Raw genomic sequence first — 22,527 nt, 5'->3', positions numbered from 1 at the left:
GGGTGCTGACGAGTTGATGGGTGCAGCACACCAACATGGCACAGATATACATATGTAACAAAACTGCACGTTATGCATATGTACCCTAAAACTTAAAGTATAATAAAAAATAAAAATAAAAATAAATAAATAAAAGAAGATGGTTAAAAGACAAATATATTTACTAAAACATTTAAAAGACACTCACGAATGGAAGGTATCATTGCTTTGCTGTTCACAGAAGATGCCTACACAGTCTTTCTGCTCCTTTGAAGTATATCCTTTATCATACAGTTGTGTCAGTCCAATTGTGAAAGAAAACAAAACAAGAAGAAACATCCCAAGAAATTTTCCAAAATCTTGTAACATCTGTCCCATTGAAATCTGTGGAATATATTACACAAGTCTTCATTAAGATTATCAGAAAAACAAAATATTAAATATAAATGACCCAGCAACAAAAGGAAGACAAACACATAATCCACAGGCCACCCCTTCTATTGCATCTGGTTGAGACAGACCAGCATTTTAAAAACATTGAAAATCCAGCTGCCTAACAAAAAGTCATTTTAAGCATACCAACACTATCATTGTTAGATGGCACGTTCTTGAACCTGGATCAGGTTTTCAGAGGACATTGTTGCTATGGAGATAGAGGCAGAGATATGGAGATTTAAGAAAAGGCTGAATTTGCAAGGGATAAAGGGAAAATACCCTGATCAAACTTAAAGAGAAATAAATGCTTATATTTACATAGCTTCTTAAATTTTACAAATATAAAATCATTATGGGGCAAAGTATTTCACCTGATTTTTGAAACCAATTCTAAACCAATTCCTAAAATCAGCATTTCCTCCTACGGGACTGCCCTAATTTCTTTTGCTGAGGTGACAGACTTTCTTTCCCTTTGGGTCCATTTTAAGAAAATACTATGTGTGCAAGCCAAATGAGGGTTCCAGTATTAGTAGTGAGTATATTTTGTAGTTTAGACATGTATAGTGCATATGGAAGCTTTAATCCTAATTTCATTCTCCTTCAAAATTTAGATTAGGTACTTTTCATAAATTCTTAGTTTTTTTTTTTTTTTTTTTTGAGACGGAGTCTTGCTCTGTCGCCCAGGCTGGAGTGCACTGGCACAATCTCCACTCACTGCAAGCTCCGCTTCCTGGGTTCACACCATTCTCCTGCCTCAGCCTCCCGTGTAGCTGGGACTACAGATGCCCGCCACTGCGCCCAGCTAATTTTTTTAAATGTATTTTTAGTAGAGACGGGGTTTCATCATGTTAGCCAGGATGGTCTCGATCTCCTGACCTCGTGATCCACCCGTCTCGGCCTCCCAAAGTGCTGGGATTACAGGCGTGAGCCACCGTGCCCGGCCAAATTCTTAGTTTTTAAATTGGCATATAAATTTGGGGAATAATGTGATAGTACTTTTTTGACCCAGCAATTCTATTCCTAGAAATTTAACCAATAGATAGAAGTACACAAAGATGCATGTATATACAAGGATTTACACTGCAGCATTGTTAGAGGTAGCAAAAAAATTTTAGAAAATCCTCAATATTGTTTTTAGTTTTTATTTTTTAATATTTTTTGGGGGGGGACTTTCCTGCAAAAACCGGAAAGCCTACCAGACAAATTCTAAAAGAGCTGTAACATTACTCAACATTGTTTTTAAAAAGAATGAAGAACATCTACATGTGCTAGCATACAAAGATGGCTATAAGACAGTAAGTCCAAAAAGCAGGGTATAAAACTGTATGTATATGTGGAACGGCTCCCATTTTCTATTTTGTTAAAGGATAGACAAGATACATATTTTAATCTAGATATGATTTAATATGCATAGGAAATTTCTGGAAGTTTACACAAGAAATTGTTAACCATGTTTATGGAAGTATATATAGCTAAGGGTATAGAAGGCAGACTTTTTTTTTTAAAACAGAGACTGTTGCCCAGGCTTGAATGCAGTGGCGCGATCTCGACTTACTACAAACCTCTGCCTCCCGGGTTCAAGCGATTCTCCTGCCTCAGCCTCCCAAGTAGCTGGGATTACAGATGCCTACCACCACGGCCGGCTAAGTTTTTGTATTTTTAGTAGAGATGGGGTTTCACTATGTTGGCCAGAATGGTCTCGAATGCCTGGCCTTAAGTGGTCTGCCCACCTCAGCTTCCCAAAGTGTTGGGATTACAGGTGTGAGCCACCATGCCTGGCCTCATTATTTTTAATATACAAAAATTAGTGTTTTGAAACAACCCTTCCTCAAATTTAACAGGTCAAATTTATATAATTAATTACATCAAACTTCAAATAAATTCCTAATTGGCCCAAGCCTGCCAGCATAGCACATCCCCGCTCTCAGTGATACAAAATGCTAGCCACAGGCAATTGGCCAGATGCTTCCAGCCCACTAAAGTGGACCAGCTACTTAAGTAGAAGAGGTGAGTTTAAATTCTTAGGCCCGCCACAAGCTAGTAACCCAGACTCTGCCATAGTGGAGAGATCCAATATGCCTGACTTGTGCTTTTGACTAGACCATGCGGTACTTTTCAAGGGCTATGCTTCCCTTACTTGGCCCCCTTATAAAATTCTGACACAAGAAGCGGGGGACACTTAGAATCAGAAAACTCAAAATATGTTAGAAGGAGAAGAAATGCATTTTCCTCTTAATTAATGACAGCTTTATTGGATCACCTTGAGAAAGAAAAGCATCCATTCAGATAGTGGTTGCTTAGAATAAAGCTGTACCATCTCAGTAGAGGACTGAATCCCTTACGACAGTAAGAATACAGTAACTGCTTTTGATAACTACAGAAAAGATCACCTTGAGGAAAGTCTGGACACTGTAAGCTTACAGGTAAATTGGGTTTTCCCATAGTGGCCATGCATGATATAATTTTAATTTTAAAACATGTAGTCAAAGTAGCTTTAATTTAACATAAGTTTTAAATAAATGTAATCGAGTTCAATATCCAGGTAAAATTAAGAATGAGAACATCACAAACTTCATGACTTGCTTAAATTTTAAGTTTAAAAAGAAATTTTTAAGAGACAGAGTTTTACTCTGTTGCCCAGGCTGGAGTGTGGTGGTGCAATCACGACTCACTATAGCCTTGACCTCCTAGGCTTGAGCAGTCCTCCCCACTCAAGCCTCATGAGAAACTAGGTGCATACCATCATGCCCAGCTAATTTTTAAAATTTTTTTGTAGAGAAGGTCTTGCTATTTTGCCCAGGCTGGTCTTGAACTCCTGGCCTCAAGCTGTCCTCCTGCCTCAGCCTCCCAAAGTGCTGCAATTAGAAGTGTGTTCCACCATGCCCGGCCTGACTTGTTGTTTAATAGCATGATATTGGTTCTTATACAAGAAGAACTAAAAGTAGAACAGTGGCTGTCACTTAGGTGAATACTGGCTTCAAGATACTAACCAAATATTCATGTGAAAGGCAAATATTAAAAACAGTGAATTTATTTTATACCAAGAGATTATAAGGTTTATGTATTTGTAAAAGTAATACTAATGCTTTCTCAAATATTTTTAAAAACTATTTGGCAGTTTAACTTGAGAAATATGAAAACTTGTGAAATGGAAAGAGAAAGGTAATTAAAATATTAATACTGAAATTTACATAGGAGTTAATACTAGTACACACAGAGGAAAAAACCCTTGCTAATCAGAAAAAGGGAAATTAAAGCAAACCACTAAATTAGCATAACTTAAAAAAAGCACCAAATGCTATTAATGTAGTGAAACTATTTTTATACTGCTTGTGTTGCAGAAAATTAACACACTGTACTGTAAAAAAATAAAAATACTGAGGTGTCACGTGGATCATATATTTTGATCTGTTAATACTATTTTTGGAGACTTATCCTTAGAAATAAGAGGCAAAAAGCCTCATACACACCAGTACTATGCAGAACAAAAACAACCTAAATCCCTGATAAGGGAAAGGTTGCTATCATTAGGCTCATTAAATTCCAAAAGTCGCTAACAAAAGAAAGCAATAATAATGACAGCTTCTAGTCACTGTCTTTCCAAATCTCCCTCCAGAATAAAGCCGTAATTATCTGTCCAAAAGTTCTATCTAAGCAAGCCACCCACGCTCAAAAACCTCCTTTGCACATGTGGTATTAAAATTCCTGGCAAAGAGACCTTCAGTCTCTTCAGTGTTCAGCCCAGCCTGTCTTTTTTAGCCTCATTTCCCCAACTCCAATCCACAGTCCAACCCAACTATAAAGGATAGGCTGTCTTCTCCAAGCACACTGTGCTTGATGACTCCACACTTCTGCATGTTATCTCCCTCTTTGTCCTTTGCCAGGCAGGCTTCTCATCCCTTCAAGGCTCAGATCAAATGCCACCTCCTCTAAGGAGCCTTCCTGACTCTCTCCACTACTTCCTCAGTCACGATTCCAAAGTAACTGTTATTGCTAAAACAGTCTTTTTGACTTCATACTAGTATTATGTTATGTTTGTCTCCTCTAGCAGTCTTTAAGAGCAGGCACCATGTCTTAGTAAGTTCCAGAGCCCGGTGCATTAATTAAAATGTTGAATGATTCTTAACATTTTCCTAGTTTCTTAATTAACTTAGCTAATTATCACCAAGTCCTGGTTCTAACACTGTGCGAGCTGGGCCTTAGTTTCCTGATCTATACAAGGGATACAGTCAAATGCTGCATCTGCATGTAATTTTCCAGCTTTAACCCCATCCATTTAACCAGTATCTCTGAGGGTAGGACTTAAAAATCTAGGTTGAACATGCTCCCCAGGTGATTCTGCAGCCCCACCAGTTTGGGAACCCCTGGACTACATGACTCCTCAGTTTCTCTAACTATAATATACACCAAAAATGCAAAACACCTGAAATAGCTCTTTACTCATTAGAAGCAGCACCAACATGCCACTTATATTACACAGGCTACTAAATAAAATCTGATAATTATCCAGTAAAACCAAACAATTCACTAGAAATAAAATACACACTCATGTCTCAAGTACTAAGCTTTCCAAGTTTTCCTGTATTATTTTTCAGGTCTGCCATAGTTAACTAACTATAAAAGGAATGGACAAAATGGACCTAAACATTTATATAAAGCCCACCATGTGTCAAGTACTCAGGTATGCATCTTACATACACTGACCCATTTAATCCTCACAACAACGGATTAAGAAACTGAGGCTCACAGACACTATAAACAGTAAGTGATGGAGCAAGATTTTGAACTAACCTGTCAGAATCCAAGGGGATGTTCATTCATTTGTAACAGTAGTTCTAATAATCAGACCAAACAGAAAAGCAAGACATTTAGATACAAGCACTTTCAAGTACCATAAATGTTGAGGCCTAGGAATGCATGCATAGACCCTCAAGAGCTCCCCTCCTTTGGTCTGATTTGCTCATCACCACCACTCCAGAACTAATCCTTGCCAGAGACTTCTGCTTTGGGGCTCCTCCTCAGAGAAACCTAAACAATGTAAGTGCTGCCTTTAAACTGTCTAGAATCACATGATGTGGCAGATTTCCCTAGGAAACATTTCAACCTCTGGGAAAGAAATGCACCTCCTATCCTAAATGAAGTAGGAAGGGGAGGAACTTTAGGGAAGAAAAGGGATTAATATTTGAGAAAATTCCCAAATAACATATTCCCCTCCAAAAAAAAAACCAATATTTTTTCCACTTAGTTTCTCTAGATGTGAGGCCTGAAAGCATGAGGTCAAAAACAAGCTGAAGTGGGAGACTTGTTTCTTTTGTAAGGACTTGTTAGCATAGCACCAAAGAAAAGGTGGTGATGTTTTACAGTGGGAAGGGGAAGAAAGAAAGAGGAAACAGGTCCACTCGACTTTATGTCTGGGTCTTATCAAATATGACAATCATAATAAACCTTAGCTTTCTCTGGATTGATTTTGGATTTGACAGTCCCTTGGACAGCAGGAGTAAAACTCCTTGAAGGGTTGCTTTCTCTAAAGGCCTTGCCTCTTTCTCTTCTATCCTCCTCAACCCACTCCACCCTACACTTTAAATGTCAGATTCAGTTAGAACTTTCTCACTACTTAGTACCACTAACTGCCCTCAAAATATAAGCATACCTCATTTCATTACACTTCACTTTGTGGTGCTCCACAGATACTGTGTTGTTTGTGGCAACCCTGTTTTGAGTAAGTCTATGTGTGCCATTTTTCCAACAGTATGTGCTACAGATGGGTAAGAATCAGGGACCCACACAGCAGAGTCTTGGAGCAGGAGGAACTGTTAATAAACACATCTTTTGTACTAAGCTACAAGAATAAAGACAGGAAGCGTGTGGGACCTGAGAGAGGGCCCCACCCTGGGACCAGGTAAGGAAATAAGGAAATAAGGAAAAAAGGGTAGAGTGCTGTGTGGTCATGGGTTGCTCTGTCTAAATTATCCACTGTCAGTGTAAAAGGTTGTTTAATTCATTTGAAACATGTGACTTGAATAATTTTTAAAAAATCTGTAAATTATTAGAGCCTGCCCACAGAAGTTACTATACAATAAGAGTTAATGAGGGAATCATATTATTCTGTAATATTATACAACCTGCGGGGTGATTTAGTATAGTGATTAAGACCACTGGCTCTGGAGCCAAACCACCTAGGCTGGAATCCCAGTTCTGCTACTTACCAACCATGTGACCTTGCGCAAGTTACTTAATGTCTCTATGCCTCAGATTCTTCCTCTGTAAAATGGAAATAAAAGAGTCTGCCTCTTAGAATGGTTGTGAGGATTAAATAAGGTAATAAATGTGAATAAAGACTTTAGAACAGTATCTGGCACATAGTAAGGACTCAATAAATGTCTGCTGTTATTACTACTGTTACCACAATTATGTACAGATTCTATCTTCATGTCTTTTTTTCTTTAAAATATAAAGCATTACTGATTTATGCCCAATCATGTTTCTTGTATCTGCTGAAGTGGATTAGCTGGCATCCTTCATAAAAGCAAGAGAAGAAACAACAAAAAAATGCCTATTTATTTAGCTTTGTAGTTACCGTTCCCTTTGGGTATATTTGTATTTTGTTCATTCTTCTGTTTAGATCCATATTCCCCTATGTTATTGTAGTCCTTCCACCTGAAGGACTTCTATTAATGTTCCTTGTAGTGCTGGTCTCCAGTGATGTATTTTTTTAGCTTTTGTGTGTCTGGAAAAGTCTACATTTTACCTTCATTTTTGAATGATACTTTGTGAGGTAGAGAATTCCAGGTTGACAGTTGTTTTTTTTTCTTTCAGTGCCTTACAAATGTCACTCCACTGCCTCCTTGCTTGCATTGTTTCTGACAAGAAATCTACTGTCATCCTTACCTTTCTTTTTCTGTATATGATGACCTGTTATTCTCTGTTTGCTTTGAAGATTTTTTCTTTATCACTGATTTTCAGCAGTGATATACTGAATATGATGTCCCTTGGTGTGATTTTCCTCATGTTTCTTGCGTTTGGAGGTTTATTGAACTTCTTGGATCTGTGGGTTTGTAGTTTTCTTCAAATTTGGAAAATGTCTGCTATCATTTTTTCAAAAATTTTTTTGGTCTCTCATTTTTTCAGGGATTCCAGTTACATTAGTATTAATATTAGGCTGCCTGAAGTTGTCCCAGAGTTCACAGATACTCTTTTCATTTTTAAAAATTTTCTTCTCCATTTTATTTTGAATAGTTTCTACTGTTACCTATTCAAGTTTACTAATGTGTTTTTCTACAATGTCTAATCTGTCATTAATCACATCCAGTGCATGTTTCATGTCAGAGTGAAATTTTCATCTCTGAAAGTTTTTTTTTTTACATCTTCCATGTCTCTACTAAACTTTAAACTTTTTGTACGTATGGAACACAATAATAATAACTGTTGAAGAGTCCTTATCTGATAATTCTAACATCCGTGTTGCTTTTGGATAGGTTTTGATGAACACATTTAAGTTACTTGGAAAAAATTTAATCCTTTCACATCTTGCTTTTAATATTTGTTTGCGGAAACCAGAACAGTGTGTAGGCTGGAGATAACTATTGAAGCAAGACCCTTCTGAGTACTCTACCCAATGATCAGTGTATTAAATAGGCACTCTCCTCTACGTGAGCTCTAAGTACTGTTTCCACTAATCCTGTCAGATGAGATGGTTCTTTCCCTACCCCAGGTAGTGTCCTAATCAGTACTCTGCTGAATACTCAAGGGAGACAACTGCAGATCTCCAGAATTTTCTTTCTGTGCTGCTGTGTCCTCTCCAGTACCTTTCCCACAAACTCTAGTCTTTTGGGTCTCACTGGCCTCTCATATTGGTCTCCTAAATCCAGAATTCTGCCAGGCTCTGACTGCACTGACCCACTCTGCACAATAGCCTAAAAATTCTCACAAAGCAGTAAGCTGGAGTAATCTTTGTTTCTTGTTTCTTAGAGATCACTGTTGTTTATTGCCTTCTGTCTAGTTTCTTATAAGCTGTTGTTTCATATATTTTGTTCTTTTTTCCTTTTTGACTGCTTTAGGTAGAAGGGTAAATCCAATCCTTATTACTCCGTGTCAGCTGGAAACAGAAGTCAGAAATTGACTCTTCATTCCCAAACAATATTATACTTTCTCCTTTTTAACCCTTTAGAGGGGTCCATAAAGAAATTTGTAGTATAGAAACCTAGTTCTGTCATCCATTTTCAGTTAAAAAAAAGAAAAAAAATCAATGTGCATGTAAAAACACTGTAGACTCTTGATTAAAGCATTCATAGATGATATTAGTGACAAAAATAAATCAAAAGAACAGATAGTTTAAGCCAGTGTTTCTATGGCTTACTATGTTTTGGAAAAATACAGAGACTTGCACATATTTCATGAAAAACAGGTATGAGGTTAAATGACTTTAGGTAATGATGATTTGAATAAGGCTAAACAAATTTCTTTCTTTCTCAGAGGCTTTAATGTGATAACATGCACTGTCAATTCCCAAAAGAGGTATACAGTATGCAGTGTATCCCAAACTTACTTAATTCAGAGCATCTCACAGGACTTGGTTAAGAAAGAGCCATACTTCAGGCAACACTGTTGCTGGATGACAGCACAAGCCTAATCAAATCAGGTTTTTCCTATATATTTTATTTTCATATCCCTGTTTGGAGAAGGTAATTATGCCTTTTATTTAAAATATCACCTTTAAAAATATGAGACAATCTAAATTGTTAGTAAATTTTGAATTAAGGAAAAATGAATATCGTTCAGATTTTCAGAATTAATTAAGCAATAGTATTACATAGAGCTAGCAGAGTTGACCCCACCTTCTGAAAACAACCAGTTACTAAACTCTGTGGGGTAAATGCAACCAATTGTGAGTCTTTTCTTTGGTGCAAAGTGACTGAAAATTTGGTCTTGAATTCTTGTACATAATAATCTACTACTTTGGAAAAATCAAATCCCATCTCAAAAGCTCAATTTCTTTAACTATAAAGTATTACAAAATATAAAGCTGTACTACATAGCCTCTATAAATTTTTTAGCTCTAAGTATGCTACTTTCCAACTTATTACATTTAATATTTATTAAACAAAAGTGAAGGTATTCTTTTAAATATAGCTTATTCAAAATCATCAAATATGATTATTTTTGTTTGCACAGGTCCTCCTTTATACTTATAACCTAAAATATTTAAAACTTTAAATGTGAGATTCATTTTGATAAAAAGCAGATTTTTATGTTACTCTACTGTCTGAAGTGTAATTATATTTTAAACATATCTATGTCTATGGACTGGGGGGAGGAGGCTAATGGATCACAGCGTAATAAACTTGGAATACCTGAAAGCAAAGGATTATCACTGAGCCAGAAGCAAAGCAGATAAACATGCTGTGTCCTTCTAATTGCTACTTATTCTCAAAAGTGAAGTTTAGCTTTAATATCATGAGAGAACAGTATTCCAGTGGACAAGTAGAAAGATGTAACAATAATGACATCTAACAAATGTTCTTTAAGAAATTTTAATTATTTACCTGTAATGGACCCAAGATAGAGCTGGTTGTATACATAAAAAAGAGACGAAGATAACTTAGAACATTTGCAAATGCAAAAAGCCCTTCTGCCACCAGTGTAGGATGGAATGCATCCCAATCCTTCCGATCAGCAAAATCATGAAACTAAGGTTAGGAAGAAAAAGCCAAAGGTAAATAAGCTCTCTCAATTTAGGAAAATAAAAGCAAGTATTCTGACTGTTGAAAGAAAGCCATTTTAATTTTGTCTTCTTATAGGGGGATCTCCACTTATATTTTATAGGGTTCTTCTTTTTAAATAGAAATAATATTTTAATAAAAGATTATGTATGTATGTGAGGCATTATCACTCTACATGAAGAGGTTTTTCCATAAACTCTTAAATTTTAGAAAATTAAATAATTTTTAAATGATCATTAAACTTTTTATCAATGAAATGTTGGCTAGTTTTCTTAAATTCCACAACACAAACGTTAAGTACATGTGCTGTCAATCAATTCCCTATTATATTACATTAACCTACTCCTTTGACTTGGAATTAGAGTTTTTTCCCCCCTTTTAAATACAAAATAAAAAAGAAGGCATTATTGTACCTAGACATAGTGGTCAAATGTCCCCATTGCCTGGGATAGTTTAAGATGCTGTACCAGTTGTCCTGGCATAATTATTAATAGTGCCCCCTTTCACTCTCAAAATGTCCTGATTTGGATAATAAATTATATGGGTACTCCACTTATAGAACTAAAGAGATCAATCTGAAAAAGCAATGTCTCTCAATCCCATTATCAAACAATTTATCTATATATGACCAATTTTTATTTTCTTAGTAATTTCACACTCTAGACACTGAACATACCTAACATATTCCATAGTACTGATTAAATAGAATTTTTTAATAAAGTAAAATGATGTAAAATAATGTTTGCCTTTTCAATAATCTATAAACTAATAAAAAAACAGAGAATATTGTATATTTTAGTTCCTTGAATGTGACACCCCAGAAAAATTCTAAACTCAGGGTTTAAACAAAATTAGTTAACATAAAATTTATTACCCTTTCTAGGCTTGGGGGAGCTTAGTAAAATTATAAGTTATCTATAAGGGTAGATTTTTGTCAAATTCTAAATAAAATATATAGTTATTAGAAAAATAACATTTACATCACTTTTAAAGCTGATAATCATGATTTGAAATGTGTAAAATATTACATAATGGAATGGAATGGAATGGAAACTCTTTTTCTGGCAGATATAAAGATATCTAAAACTAATCATTTTAAGTTACTTTGTTCTCATTTTAAGTATATACAGGTTAATAAGCTAAAAGAACCTAGGGTCAGATATAAGGAATTGGCATGTAGTAGAAAGAATATGCCTAGACAGAGCAGGATTTAAATCCAGTCTTGGTTTCTTACTGTGTGGTTTGGACAAGTTGTTTAATATTTTTAGGCTTCATTTTTCTTATTTGCAAAATGGGAATAAGGAAATAAGGACTTCAGTCTCAAAGAATCCCAGGGTAGATAAAAAGAGATAAAGTATACCAAATGTCAACTATGGTCCCTGTTATATAATACATAACCATCATGTAAAGGTAAGTAACACCCTGTAAACTACTGGTAAAATAGGAAACTATGTGCACACAGATAGGCTTAGAATGAAAACACACCAGACACTGATCTGGCTCAATGTAACTCTGAGTTACATAGCTAAATATCTTAGTTATTTCCAAAATAAACTTAATTTGTGCCTTCAATTGACATAGTAAATAGTCACCTTGTTGTGAGCAACCACTTTGAGGGCAAAGGTTGCCAAATAAAGAGAATTCATGACAAAACTGAGTTGATTACGAGATTCTTCTAAAAAGTCTTCCAACCCTTCATACCAGAGTCTTTTAATGTCTGACCAAATCATCCCTAAGAAAAGGAAGAAAAAAATCAGATAACACTTTCTTAATTCAGTAATAAACTAAATAATACTTTAAGACTCAAAATATTAAATAAATAATCCTTGGGCCACCTATAGCCTTATTCAAAAGAAAAGTAACAAAAACAAAAACATTTTAGTGAAAAGTTCTTAAAATCTGAAAGAAAATAACCTTAACTTTCATATGACTTGAAGAAAATAACCTTAAGTTTCATCTTTGGATGTGGAACAAACATAAGAAACCAAATAAATTGATGCCAAACACATATGGGCACAAACACACATGGATACACACACATGGACACACACACAGGGATACATACATACACGGAGACACACACGGATACACACACACGGACACATACACACATATGGATGTGCATGCACAAACATACACACACCCCCGCCCACGGGGCTCAGTCCCTGATCCTTTTCTTTTCTCTGCCTATACTTACTACTTTAATGATCTCACCCAATCTAATGGCTTTAAATATCATCTATATGGCAAAGGCTCTCAAGTTTATATATTTAAGTTCAAATCTTTTACTGCTACAAATTTAAGTAAACCTAGTACCACGTTTCAGCCTATTTTGTTCTGTGAGTGCAAATGTCAAAAAAAAAAAAAAAACAAAACCACTGCTGCTGATTGTGCATAGTGGGCATTGCACCCTCCCTTAAATCCCATTTTACTCATAATCAAAAGCAGTCTTTACAATGGCCTGCAAGGCTCCATATTACCTATCCTCTCTGACCTCAATCTCCTACTAATCTTTCCTTGTGCTATTCTAGTCACGCTGGCCTCCTTGCTGTTCTTTGAACATGTGACTCCTGCCTTTAGGGCCTTTATACTGGCTGCTCCTTCTGGCTGGACCCTCCTCACCCAGAGATCCATTTGCCTAACTACTTCACTTTTTCATGTCTTTGCTCATCACCCTCCCTGACTACCCTATTTAAAATTGCAAACTCTTTGCAACTTTAAAATTGTCCCCCACTCCCAATTTTCCTAACTATGTTTTTACCTTTCTTTTGTAGTACTTACCTCTTTTCTAACACTGAATATAATTTACTTATTAGGTATATTATTAATTGACTATCTTTCCCCCACTTTGGGTAAGCTCTTCAAGGGTAAGAATCTTTGTTTTATTTACCAATGTTTCCAAATTTCCTGAAAAGTACCTGATACAAACAAGGTGCTAAAAATATTGCTAAATGAATAAATATACAAAAATAAAAACCAAAGCAAACAAACAGAAAAACTTTCCCTTTTTTGGCCAGAAGCTCCTCTATAACTATATATTTTTAGGAGTACCAGACTTCAGTAACATAATTCAGGATCATTTTATGGTACATTCCTTCATTAAGTCATTTTCAGGAAGAATATAGAGTAACAAAAGAATAGAGTGCTGTAGCATCACACATGGGTGGAGATCAAATTAGTCCAATCAGAATCATTCTCTGGCTTATCAGTAGGCAAAATAATTCCCCTGGGAAACACAAGAAACATCCTTGAAGATCTCTGTTCAAAACACTGTAATTATGCAGTACCCATATTTTATACAGAAAAAAAGTTTTTAAAACATCTGCAGATCTGACTGAAAAACATTTTTAACAATTCCACCTCAGTATGTTTTTACTCAAAATGAATAGATGAAAACTGTCTAAAAATGTTAAATGAAATAGTCTAGCAGGTAACATTTTATTAACTCAAATACTGTTTTATTTGGGGAAGGAGTAGGGATGAAAGCTTTCTGATATTTCTCACGTTCAATCTTCACCTACCACTCAGAGCTGTGGAGCAGAAACATATTAAACAAATCCTCTAGGACCATACTTTCTTGAAGACTCAAAATTATTGTCTAATCCTAGATCCTGATGTGTGCAAATCCTTATTTATGAAACATCTTCAAACAAAAACCCTTATATTTAAACTTTAAATACACTCCGGTTAATATTAAACATCAAAGAAAGATGCTTACAGAAATGTATTTCTGTGAAATGCAATATTTCACCTAAAAGAAACTCTTAACAAAAACTTACAACATGAATTGGAGAAAACTTGATCAAAAAAGACAGACATGAAAGTACAGTGAAGATCAGTTGGTTAGTTTCCCAGCTCCTCTGCAATACCCCCACAAAAATGAAGCTAATACACTTGATGTATTCCATGTTTCCAAGCTGGATCAAAAAGAACAAAGTAAGTTTAAACTAATCCAAGCAATGCAAACACTACATAACCAACATTCTATATTTTAGGGTCTTTTTTTTTTTTTTTTTTAGAATTAATGTTAATAACAACATTAGAAAGCAGCAATCCCAGCCATCTTGGGATTTCTGAAGGGTTTGATCTTAGGTCCTCTCTTTTTCTCAATTTATTCTTTCTCCTTGTGTCTCACCTATGCCTATAGTTTCATATACCACCTATTTTCAGATATTCATACCTTTCTAACTCAAGCTCCAGACCAACTGCATGCTTGCCATCTCTTTCAAATATCTCAAAGGCTTTTCAAACTCAACATATCCAAAACTGTACTCAGGATCTACCCCCCAACACACAAATCCCCAAACCTAGTACTTTTCCAAAAGACCAATATTGCTTAATAATCTCCCTGTCCTTCACCTCTCATATACTATGTATTTCCATGTCCTACTGGCCTTACATTATAAATATCTCTCAAGTCTGTTCCCCTCTCTCTTTATCACAATCACCCTAATTCCAAGGTACCATCAGCTCTCATCTGGATTAGTGCAATAGCATCGATATTGGTCTCCATCTACTCCTGCCACAGCACCATCCTCCCAGCCCATCCTCCACACTGTAGATAGAATGATCTTTTCGAAAGGCAAAACTGATCATGTCAGTCGCCTACTTCAGGTAGGCAATAGTTTCCCCTTGTTCTTAGTATAAAGTCAAAATTACTTAACCTGACCCACAAGGCCATGCATGGTCTGGTACAATATGTTTCTACAGCGTCATCTTGAATCAAGCTCTTCTGATTCTCCCTGCTCCAGTAATGTTAGCCTTTACTCAGATCCTTCTTTGTACCATTCTCTCTTGCCACTGGGCTTCTGAATGTGCTTTTATCTCATCCTAGCGTAGCTTCCTCTCCCAGTTCCCTCAGTTGACGTCTATTTATGTTTTAGATCTTAGCTCAATTATTACTTCCTCAAAGTGTTTTTACCAACCTCCCTGACTAGGGCAAATGCCCCTATAATATGCTTGCTCTCCTAACACTATGACTTTTAATCAATAGCACTTAATCTATTTTTGATTTTTCATTTATCTGTATGATTTTCAAGTCAAGTTTTTGATGGTTTTATTTGGCTTTTATTAGATCATAAGCTCCATGAGTGTAGGGGCCATATCTGCTTTTGCCTGTGCTTAGACAAAGTAGGTACATGACATTAAAAAAATATATTTTTCTAATAGCCATTCTATTATGTTTAATAGCAAAAATTAAGTAAAAGGATACCACTAATATTCTGTGCATTCCTCAACAAATTATTCTCTTTTTACGTACCTTCCTTTTTATAACCTAACCCTACTTTTTTTCTGAAAAGCTAATGAAAGCAAACAAAACAAATATACAAAAATTGGTCATGATGAATTAAAAAGTCACTGTGTTCATTGTTTGAAATAATAAGTTGAACTAAGCAATGACTTTAGGCAAGCAAGCGAAATACTCCTCCATGCTCACTTAGAGCAGGTTTGGATCTATATACTGAAAAAAAGCCCAGAGTGACCTAATTACATAAAAGGCTTAAGAAGACTTCCTTGGCAAGGCTTATTGAGATCAAACTGTTTCAAAGCAGAAGCTGTGCTGAGGAAAGTAAAACACTTCCAGGAATTTTACTGGCTTAATGCACATGCATTGTTCTAGTGAGGCAGAATATGGTTAGAAAATTAATCATATTATGTGTGTAAGGGGGTACATGTTTATATACATGTAATATCATTGAAAACAGCATCATCATTCTTAAAAGGGAAGAACCATAGTTTTGCCATTATTATGAAAATCGGGGACAGTAGTAATATTTATGCTATTCAAAGAGTGGTATGACTTAGTTCGGTGAATTTTTACTCATTGCTAAGACATACAAACTTTAATTTGATTCTTATACAGATTTGGGTAAGCTGAATACAACAAAACACAGAAAATATTCTTTCTTACTACTACTTAAGCAATAGGTTATAGAGATAAATGTTATAAAATTTCATCTGTTTAAGACTAAGGAATATATAACAATCAAATAGTTTAAATGAATATAGGGAAAGTGCTTCTTAGCAATTCTCTTCAAACTAATGTGTAAAATACTTCCAGGAATTTTTTAACTACTCAAATAGCAATACAAACATATTTCACATTGAAAAGAGTCCCACAATCCAATATAAAACCATATATGATAAAGTTTAAATTATTTCCTAAATTAAAATATTACATTTTAGATAAGAGCAAAACTACAGGAAATAAAAATATTAACAAGAAGGAATTATTTAATTCTCTTTAACCTAGAGTTTAGATGTATATTATTTTTACTTTACCTAATTTTAAACATTAATGCATCATGGATTGAATACTGTTAAAAGCAAAACTCTAATTACAATCAAGTTACCTGAAAGTAACTGATTTTCAAATAAACATTCTAAAATATAAAAAGTATTTGTATAGCTAAAGAAGAACTAAGGGGGCCGGGTGCGGTGGCTCAAGCCTGTAATCCCAGCACTTTGGGAGGCCAAAACGGGTGGATCACGAGATCAGGAGATCGAGACCATCCTGGCTAACACGGTGAAACCCCGTCTCTACTAAAAAAAAAATACAAAAAACTAGCCGGGTGAGGTGGCGGGCACCTGTAGTCCCAGCTACTCGGGAGGCTGAGGCAGGAGAATGGCATGAACCCGGGAGGCGGAGCTTGCAATGAGCTGAGATCCGGCCACTGCACTCCAGCCTGGGCCACAGAGCAAGACTCCATCTCAAAAAAAAAAAAAAAAAGAACTAAAATTAACCATTGTGAAATAACTTATCAAAGTACTAAATAATTGAATCAGGAATGTATTAATCAAAAGATAAATACGATCAATACTTTGTGCCACAGATAAGACTAAATTTTAATACCCTTTTACTCTATAGCAAATAGTAGATGGACAGATGGGAAGTGCTGAGGTTAAAAACAAGGTAGAAGATACAGATGGAAATAAAGAAAGTATCTTTAAAATACCATAAACAGATAATGTGATTCTACCTCAACTCTCCACATGCACCCCGACACACAGAGGGCAAGATGAGTAAAAACTGTAGAAGGTGATTTAAGATATTTATTATATAGTGTAATACTTATAAAAATATTTTCAGAAATAAAATGTCTTATACTTTTTAAAAAATTATCATTTCTGAAGAGATCTGGCTATCACTACAAAGAAATGATTTATGGAATGAGTCACCAGGGACTCCTTTAAATCTAAATTAAATAATGTTTCCAAAATAGAGATAAAGCAAGATGTATGTGCAAAAGTTCATAGGTTCTAGGCTGGGCACGGTGGCTCATGCCTGTAATCTCAGCACTTTGGGAGGCTGAGGTGGGGGGAGCACAAGGTCAGGAGTTCGAGACCAGGCTGGCCAACGTAGTGACGCCCCATCTCTACTAAAAATACAAAAATTAGCCAGGTATGGTGGCAAGCACCTGTAATCCCAGCTACTCAGGAGGCTAAGGCAGGAGAATTGTTTGAACCTGGGAGGCGGAGGTTGCAGTGAGCCAAGACCTTGCCATTGCACTCCAGCCTGGGCGACAGAGTGAGACTGTCTCAAACAAAACAAAACACCAAAAAGATCATAGTTCTTAAAAGGAAAACTAATGTTATAAATGAAATAGAATAGTTAACTTTTAAAATGCAGAACAGTATAAAAGAGTTTCAAAATACCTAAGAAAACTTCATATTCTTACACCAAAAAAGCATTCACGTGTTAAAGCTGTTTTTCTGTTTTACAATCATAAATAATTGTAGGGTCTGAGAATAAATAATTTTAAAATTCCATGTATTTGAGAAATATTAAATAAGAGATATGCTTCCTTATCATCAAGTTCAGGAACATTTATCTTTAAAGATGTGTTAGTTAAGTCTTCAGTGATCATGGAAGTATTCAAATTCTTGTGGAGTGAACACTGTGAAACTGTAAATTGAACTCAATATTCACAATGCCATCAAGCAAGAAAGAATTAGTGGGCTAAATAAAGACAAAACCTTTCAAACTAACTTGACACTTACCAATAATCCACAGTATAAGAAGATAGTCTATTCTTTCAAGGGCTGGCCCCATTGTATTTTTCTTATCTTCATTGTAGACAAGAGAGTATAGATTAAGCAACAGCAGGAATGTGAAATATGATGCTCCATGAATGATAAATTTCATAAAAGGTGTGTGAATGATTCTGCCAAACTGAGATCTGGGAGCTATCAAATAACAAAGTGACAAAACTGGCCAAAAGATGCCTACTGTCAAAACAGTCATTATCTTCTTACAGGTGGGCTTGCGTCGGTAACCTGACATCTGTCCAAACCAAACAGTGTTCAGGAACTGCTGGCAGTTAGACTGGGAGACAAACTGAAAAGGACGTACACACACATTAAAAAGAAAAAAGGTAAAAGGAAACCTTTAAATACTGATTGGTTGATATTCAAAGTTTACTGAATAAGAGTTTACAAATCAGTTCTATACATTGAACATAGTTTTGTTGTTTCCCTTTTTCTAACAAGTAATAAAAGCATGTAGAAGTTAGGAAGACAGACTATGGAGCCAGATTACCTAGATTCAAATCTGGGCTCTGCTACTTGGTAAATGACCTTTACCAAGTTTTTAAATTTCTTTAAGCCTCAACTTCCCCATCTGTAAAATGGGAATAACAATAGTATCTACTCATAAAGTTGTGAAGATTAAAGGTAAAGCCCTTAGAATAGTGCCTGGTTCATAGCATGCACTCTTTAAGTATTAACTATCATTATTAGCCTACTTAGCCATTTTGTCATGTTTAATATATAAAAACTCTTATAATAATATTTATGAAATTTCAAAGTTAGCACGCACAATCCATAGAAAAAGATACCACTAACTAATGTTGGACATCTTCAGTGTAAAGAAACTATTGAGTTTAGTTACAAGAAGCCAAGATGTCAAGATAGCAAAAACAATAAAAAGCTAAATATTAGACCTATTCTTGCTCCAAGAAAACACTGCGGATTTTTTAAAAGGTATTAAAGTCACTCTTAAGCCTGCTTAAAACTGAATTTCATGTGAGAAGAAAAGGAAAAAATATTCCCAAATATGAGAAAAATCTTAGTTCAGGTATAGAAACTAATTTACCAAAGTTTACACATCCTCTTAGTTGACAAATTTCATAGGCAATATTCTTCCAATATAATGCTCATGTTGTGAAGTGTAACTTAAGGGTCCTGATAATTCTATATATAATCATGTGATCAGGTTTGAAATTATTATAAAACGATATTATTCAGGTAATCCACAATAATATTTGGTCAACCTTCTGTTTTAAAATGATTTATCCCAAAATAGAATATAATTTGTAGAATTAACACTGTAGTGAAAAAAAGAATTGGACAGAGTTTTGTTGTTTATTGTGCTTTCGAGAAAATTTCTAATATACTATACAGTTGGCCCTCTGTATCTATGGGTCCTACATCTGTGGCTTAAACCAACCATGGATCAACAACATTTGGAAGAAAAAATCCACAAAGTTCCAAAAAGGCAAAACTTGAATATTCCTCACAGCAAGTACTATGTTGATCAAGTACATGAATGAAATGAGGTGTAGGCACTGTATTAGGTGTTATAAGTAATTGAAAGACACTTTAAAGTATATGGGAAGATTTGTGTATGTTATATGCAAATAATTTTGGCAATTAAGTCTTACTTCATTCTTTACTCTTCTGCTCAGATTCCAATGTTCTTGGGAAATCTTAATTTGTCCCTCAAGGTGAAATGCTGGGAGAGAAACAGATTTTCCTTTCACCAATGACCAGGTTTAGTAACATCTCAAATTTAGTAGTTTCACCTTTCCTCCAAATATCAAAGCAATCTCAGGACTGATTACTGTCCTTGCTATGCCTCTATACAATGATGATTTAATTCACAGTAATGTTAACTATGTATTTGGAATAAAAAGTTTAACTAGAAATGTTCTAAGTCTGCAGTAAAAGATGGACACACTTTCTTCCCATCATCAAGAGGTGGGGAAGGGGGAGGTCAAAATTTCCTACTCTTCAATTCAACAGGCCTGTGATGGATTTTAACTAGTAGATTCTAACAGAGGTGATGCTATGTGACTTCTGAAGGTAGGTCCTAAAAGGCCATGCATCTTCCACCTTGCTCACTGGAACACCTGCTCTTGGAGCCATGAACTGCCATGTAAAAAGCCACTTTGAAGCCACCATGCTGTAAGGAAGCCCAGGCTACATATAGAGGTCACATGTATGCACCCCAGTCAGCCCGCAGAGGCTTCTCAGATCACATCCTCAAAGTCTGCCCACTGTGATGGCCATGCTTCTCCTTGGTTCCTGCTGTGAGTTCTGAGGAGCCCCACCTTCTGTGGACTCACCCATCTGAGCACCCAGACCACTCAGAGCTCCCTGTTCCTGAGGCCTCAGCTGCTGCTCAGACACCAGACATGTGAGCGGAGAAGCCTCCAGCTGATGATAGCCCCGTCATTTATCTCCAGCTGAATTCTCAGACACGGAGAAACAGAGACAAATCATGATTGCCATGCCCTTTCCTAATTCCTGACCTAAGAATCTACAAGCAGAATAAAACGATTATGAAATTATTATAAAATAACTATGAAGTGTTTTATGCCACTAAGTTTCAGGGTAGCTTGCTATTCAAGATTGATAACCTAGACAAAGCTTACCAACTGTTTGAGGAAATATCTTCCCAATTGATCATATTTAGAAATCTAGTTTTAAAAATTACTTTACATTTTCATTCATCTTTAAAATAGCAAAATATCTTCCTTTCAACTCACAAATATTACTGTTACTTCCTGTCTTTTCTTTCATCTTCTTTAAAATGGTACATTTGGTTCTATTTTGACTCCACTCTGTGAGTCCTTCAGGGATATAGCTATCATTAGAAAACTGCCTCTTAGATTTTTTTTTTCCTAACCAGGATAATTTTAGTTCTTTACACCTTTCTATGAGAGTCTTTTTTTAAAATCACTTTAATTGATTTTATACCTTGTAATCCCCTTATTCTAACATTTTCTAGTACTTCCTGTCCCTTTTAGGTTGTGGAACACAGAAGCAAATATATTAACCAATAAACATCCTCCATCAATTCCTCCATCAATTTCCTAATAGCTTTGTGAGGCTCAAATTTTTAACCAAGATAAGAAAAAATTCTGCCCTTAGCACCAAAGGTCCTGTATCTAGCCTTCTATCATTATATATTTCAGGCCCCATTTTTGTAATAATATAAATTTGATAAGCAAGTTTTATTTAAACATCTATATTAATAATGAAAATAGTCTTAGAATACCTAATAAATACCATTTACCAACATCCCATACTATCAATTATATATTATTATCTACATACATATGAATCTCACTGTTTAGTTAATTATCTCAAAAATGAAATTTAAAATGCTTATCTTCTTGATTCAAGTTCCTGGATCACGTGTATATGTATGCATGGGGAGTAGAAATGGGCATTTCTCTTAACAGAAAGGGATGATGCCAGAAAAGTCAGATTTAACTTAGTTATCATATCATGTACCTCTCCACTTTTGAGTTTCACAATAAATTATAAATAAGAAGAATCAGGAAGTATAATATCTGATACTTTGTTTTTAAATAGAAATCACTATTACTATAGAAGGGGCTATTTATAACCAGATCAATGAAAACAAACCTATGACAGACAAAACACAAGATGGAAACTTCACTATAAAGTTGGTACCTACTACAAAGGATCTTACCTGTGTAGCAATTATTTAGCAAAAACATTAAATCAACATCCATGTTATAATCAATATTACTAAAAATAATAAAAACTACCATTTATTGCATACTTGCTTAATGCTAATACTGTGCTAAACCCTTTTAGTATATATTCTTAATTAATTATTAAAACAAAAGCTCAGACAGATTCAATAACTATCCCAAGACACAATTTTTAGGAAGCAGAACTAGGATCTCAACCCAGACGAGTTGCTCCAAAGCCTTTGCTCTGAGCCACTAGACTACTGTAGAGAAAATAGTTTAAATATGTTACAGAAAGCCGCATACCTCTTTTTGGTTATATTTGATAGCAAGTTTTAGACGACTTAAATTCATTCTTTCTTCTAATAATCCCCGTTTGTCAAGAGGCTCGTCACTAGACGTATGGTTTAGAATAACTTCCAATTCACGGGAATTCCGGGCTTGCGCAAGTAAATCCTTAGCAAACATTTTACATTGCCGGGCTAGTTCCTCATAATCATTCCTACAAAATGCAGCATTCTATTATCAGAAATGTCATTTCCATCTTCTAATTAAGCTATATTCACTAAAAACGTTTTTACTCAGCAACATTTTAATTCTGACAGTGTTATACAAAATCTGAAGTCATTTTCTGTGGATAATCAAAAGGAAACTACTGGTGCACAAAT

At 35.3% G+C, this 22,527-nt stretch overlaps 1 protein-coding gene and 1 non-coding gene across 6 annotated transcripts in view; both read right to left on the bottom strand.

Annotated features, from left to right (window-relative positions):
* Window positions 1–22,527, bottom strand: part of TRPC1 (transient receptor potential cation channel subfamily C member 1) — an 83,153-nt gene that overhangs the window by 5,749 nt on the left and 54,877 nt on the right. For all 5 annotated transcript variants that reach the window (XM_023215353.3, XM_023215354.3, XM_023215355.2 and 2 more), the window contains 5 exons: window positions 22,166–22,361; window positions 18,135–18,471; window positions 11,726–11,865; window positions 9,957–10,100; window positions 188–363 (listed from right to left, as the gene is read on the bottom strand). In XM_023215353.3, the coding sequence (XP_023071121.1) occupies window positions 188–363; window positions 9,957–10,100; window positions 11,726–11,865; window positions 18,135–18,471; window positions 22,166–22,361 (993 nt within the window). The remainder of the gene's footprint in view (window positions 1–187; window positions 364–9,956; window positions 10,101–11,725; window positions 11,866–18,134; window positions 18,472–22,165; window positions 22,362–22,527) is intronic.
* On the bottom strand, window positions 1,579–1,640 carry LOC111544771. The gene has a single exon (XR_002732277.1). It is a non-coding gene; the product is annotated as a U7 small nuclear RNA (small nuclear RNA).

Source organism: Piliocolobus tephrosceles, chromosome 2, assembly GCF_002776525.5.
Source record: "Piliocolobus tephrosceles isolate RC106 chromosome 2, ASM277652v3, whole genome shotgun sequence".
NCBI lineage: Eukaryota > Metazoa > Chordata > Mammalia > Primates > Cercopithecidae > Piliocolobus > Piliocolobus tephrosceles.
Note: the sequence above shows the minus strand (reverse complement) of the source record. Positions and strands in the feature narration are given on the sequence as shown.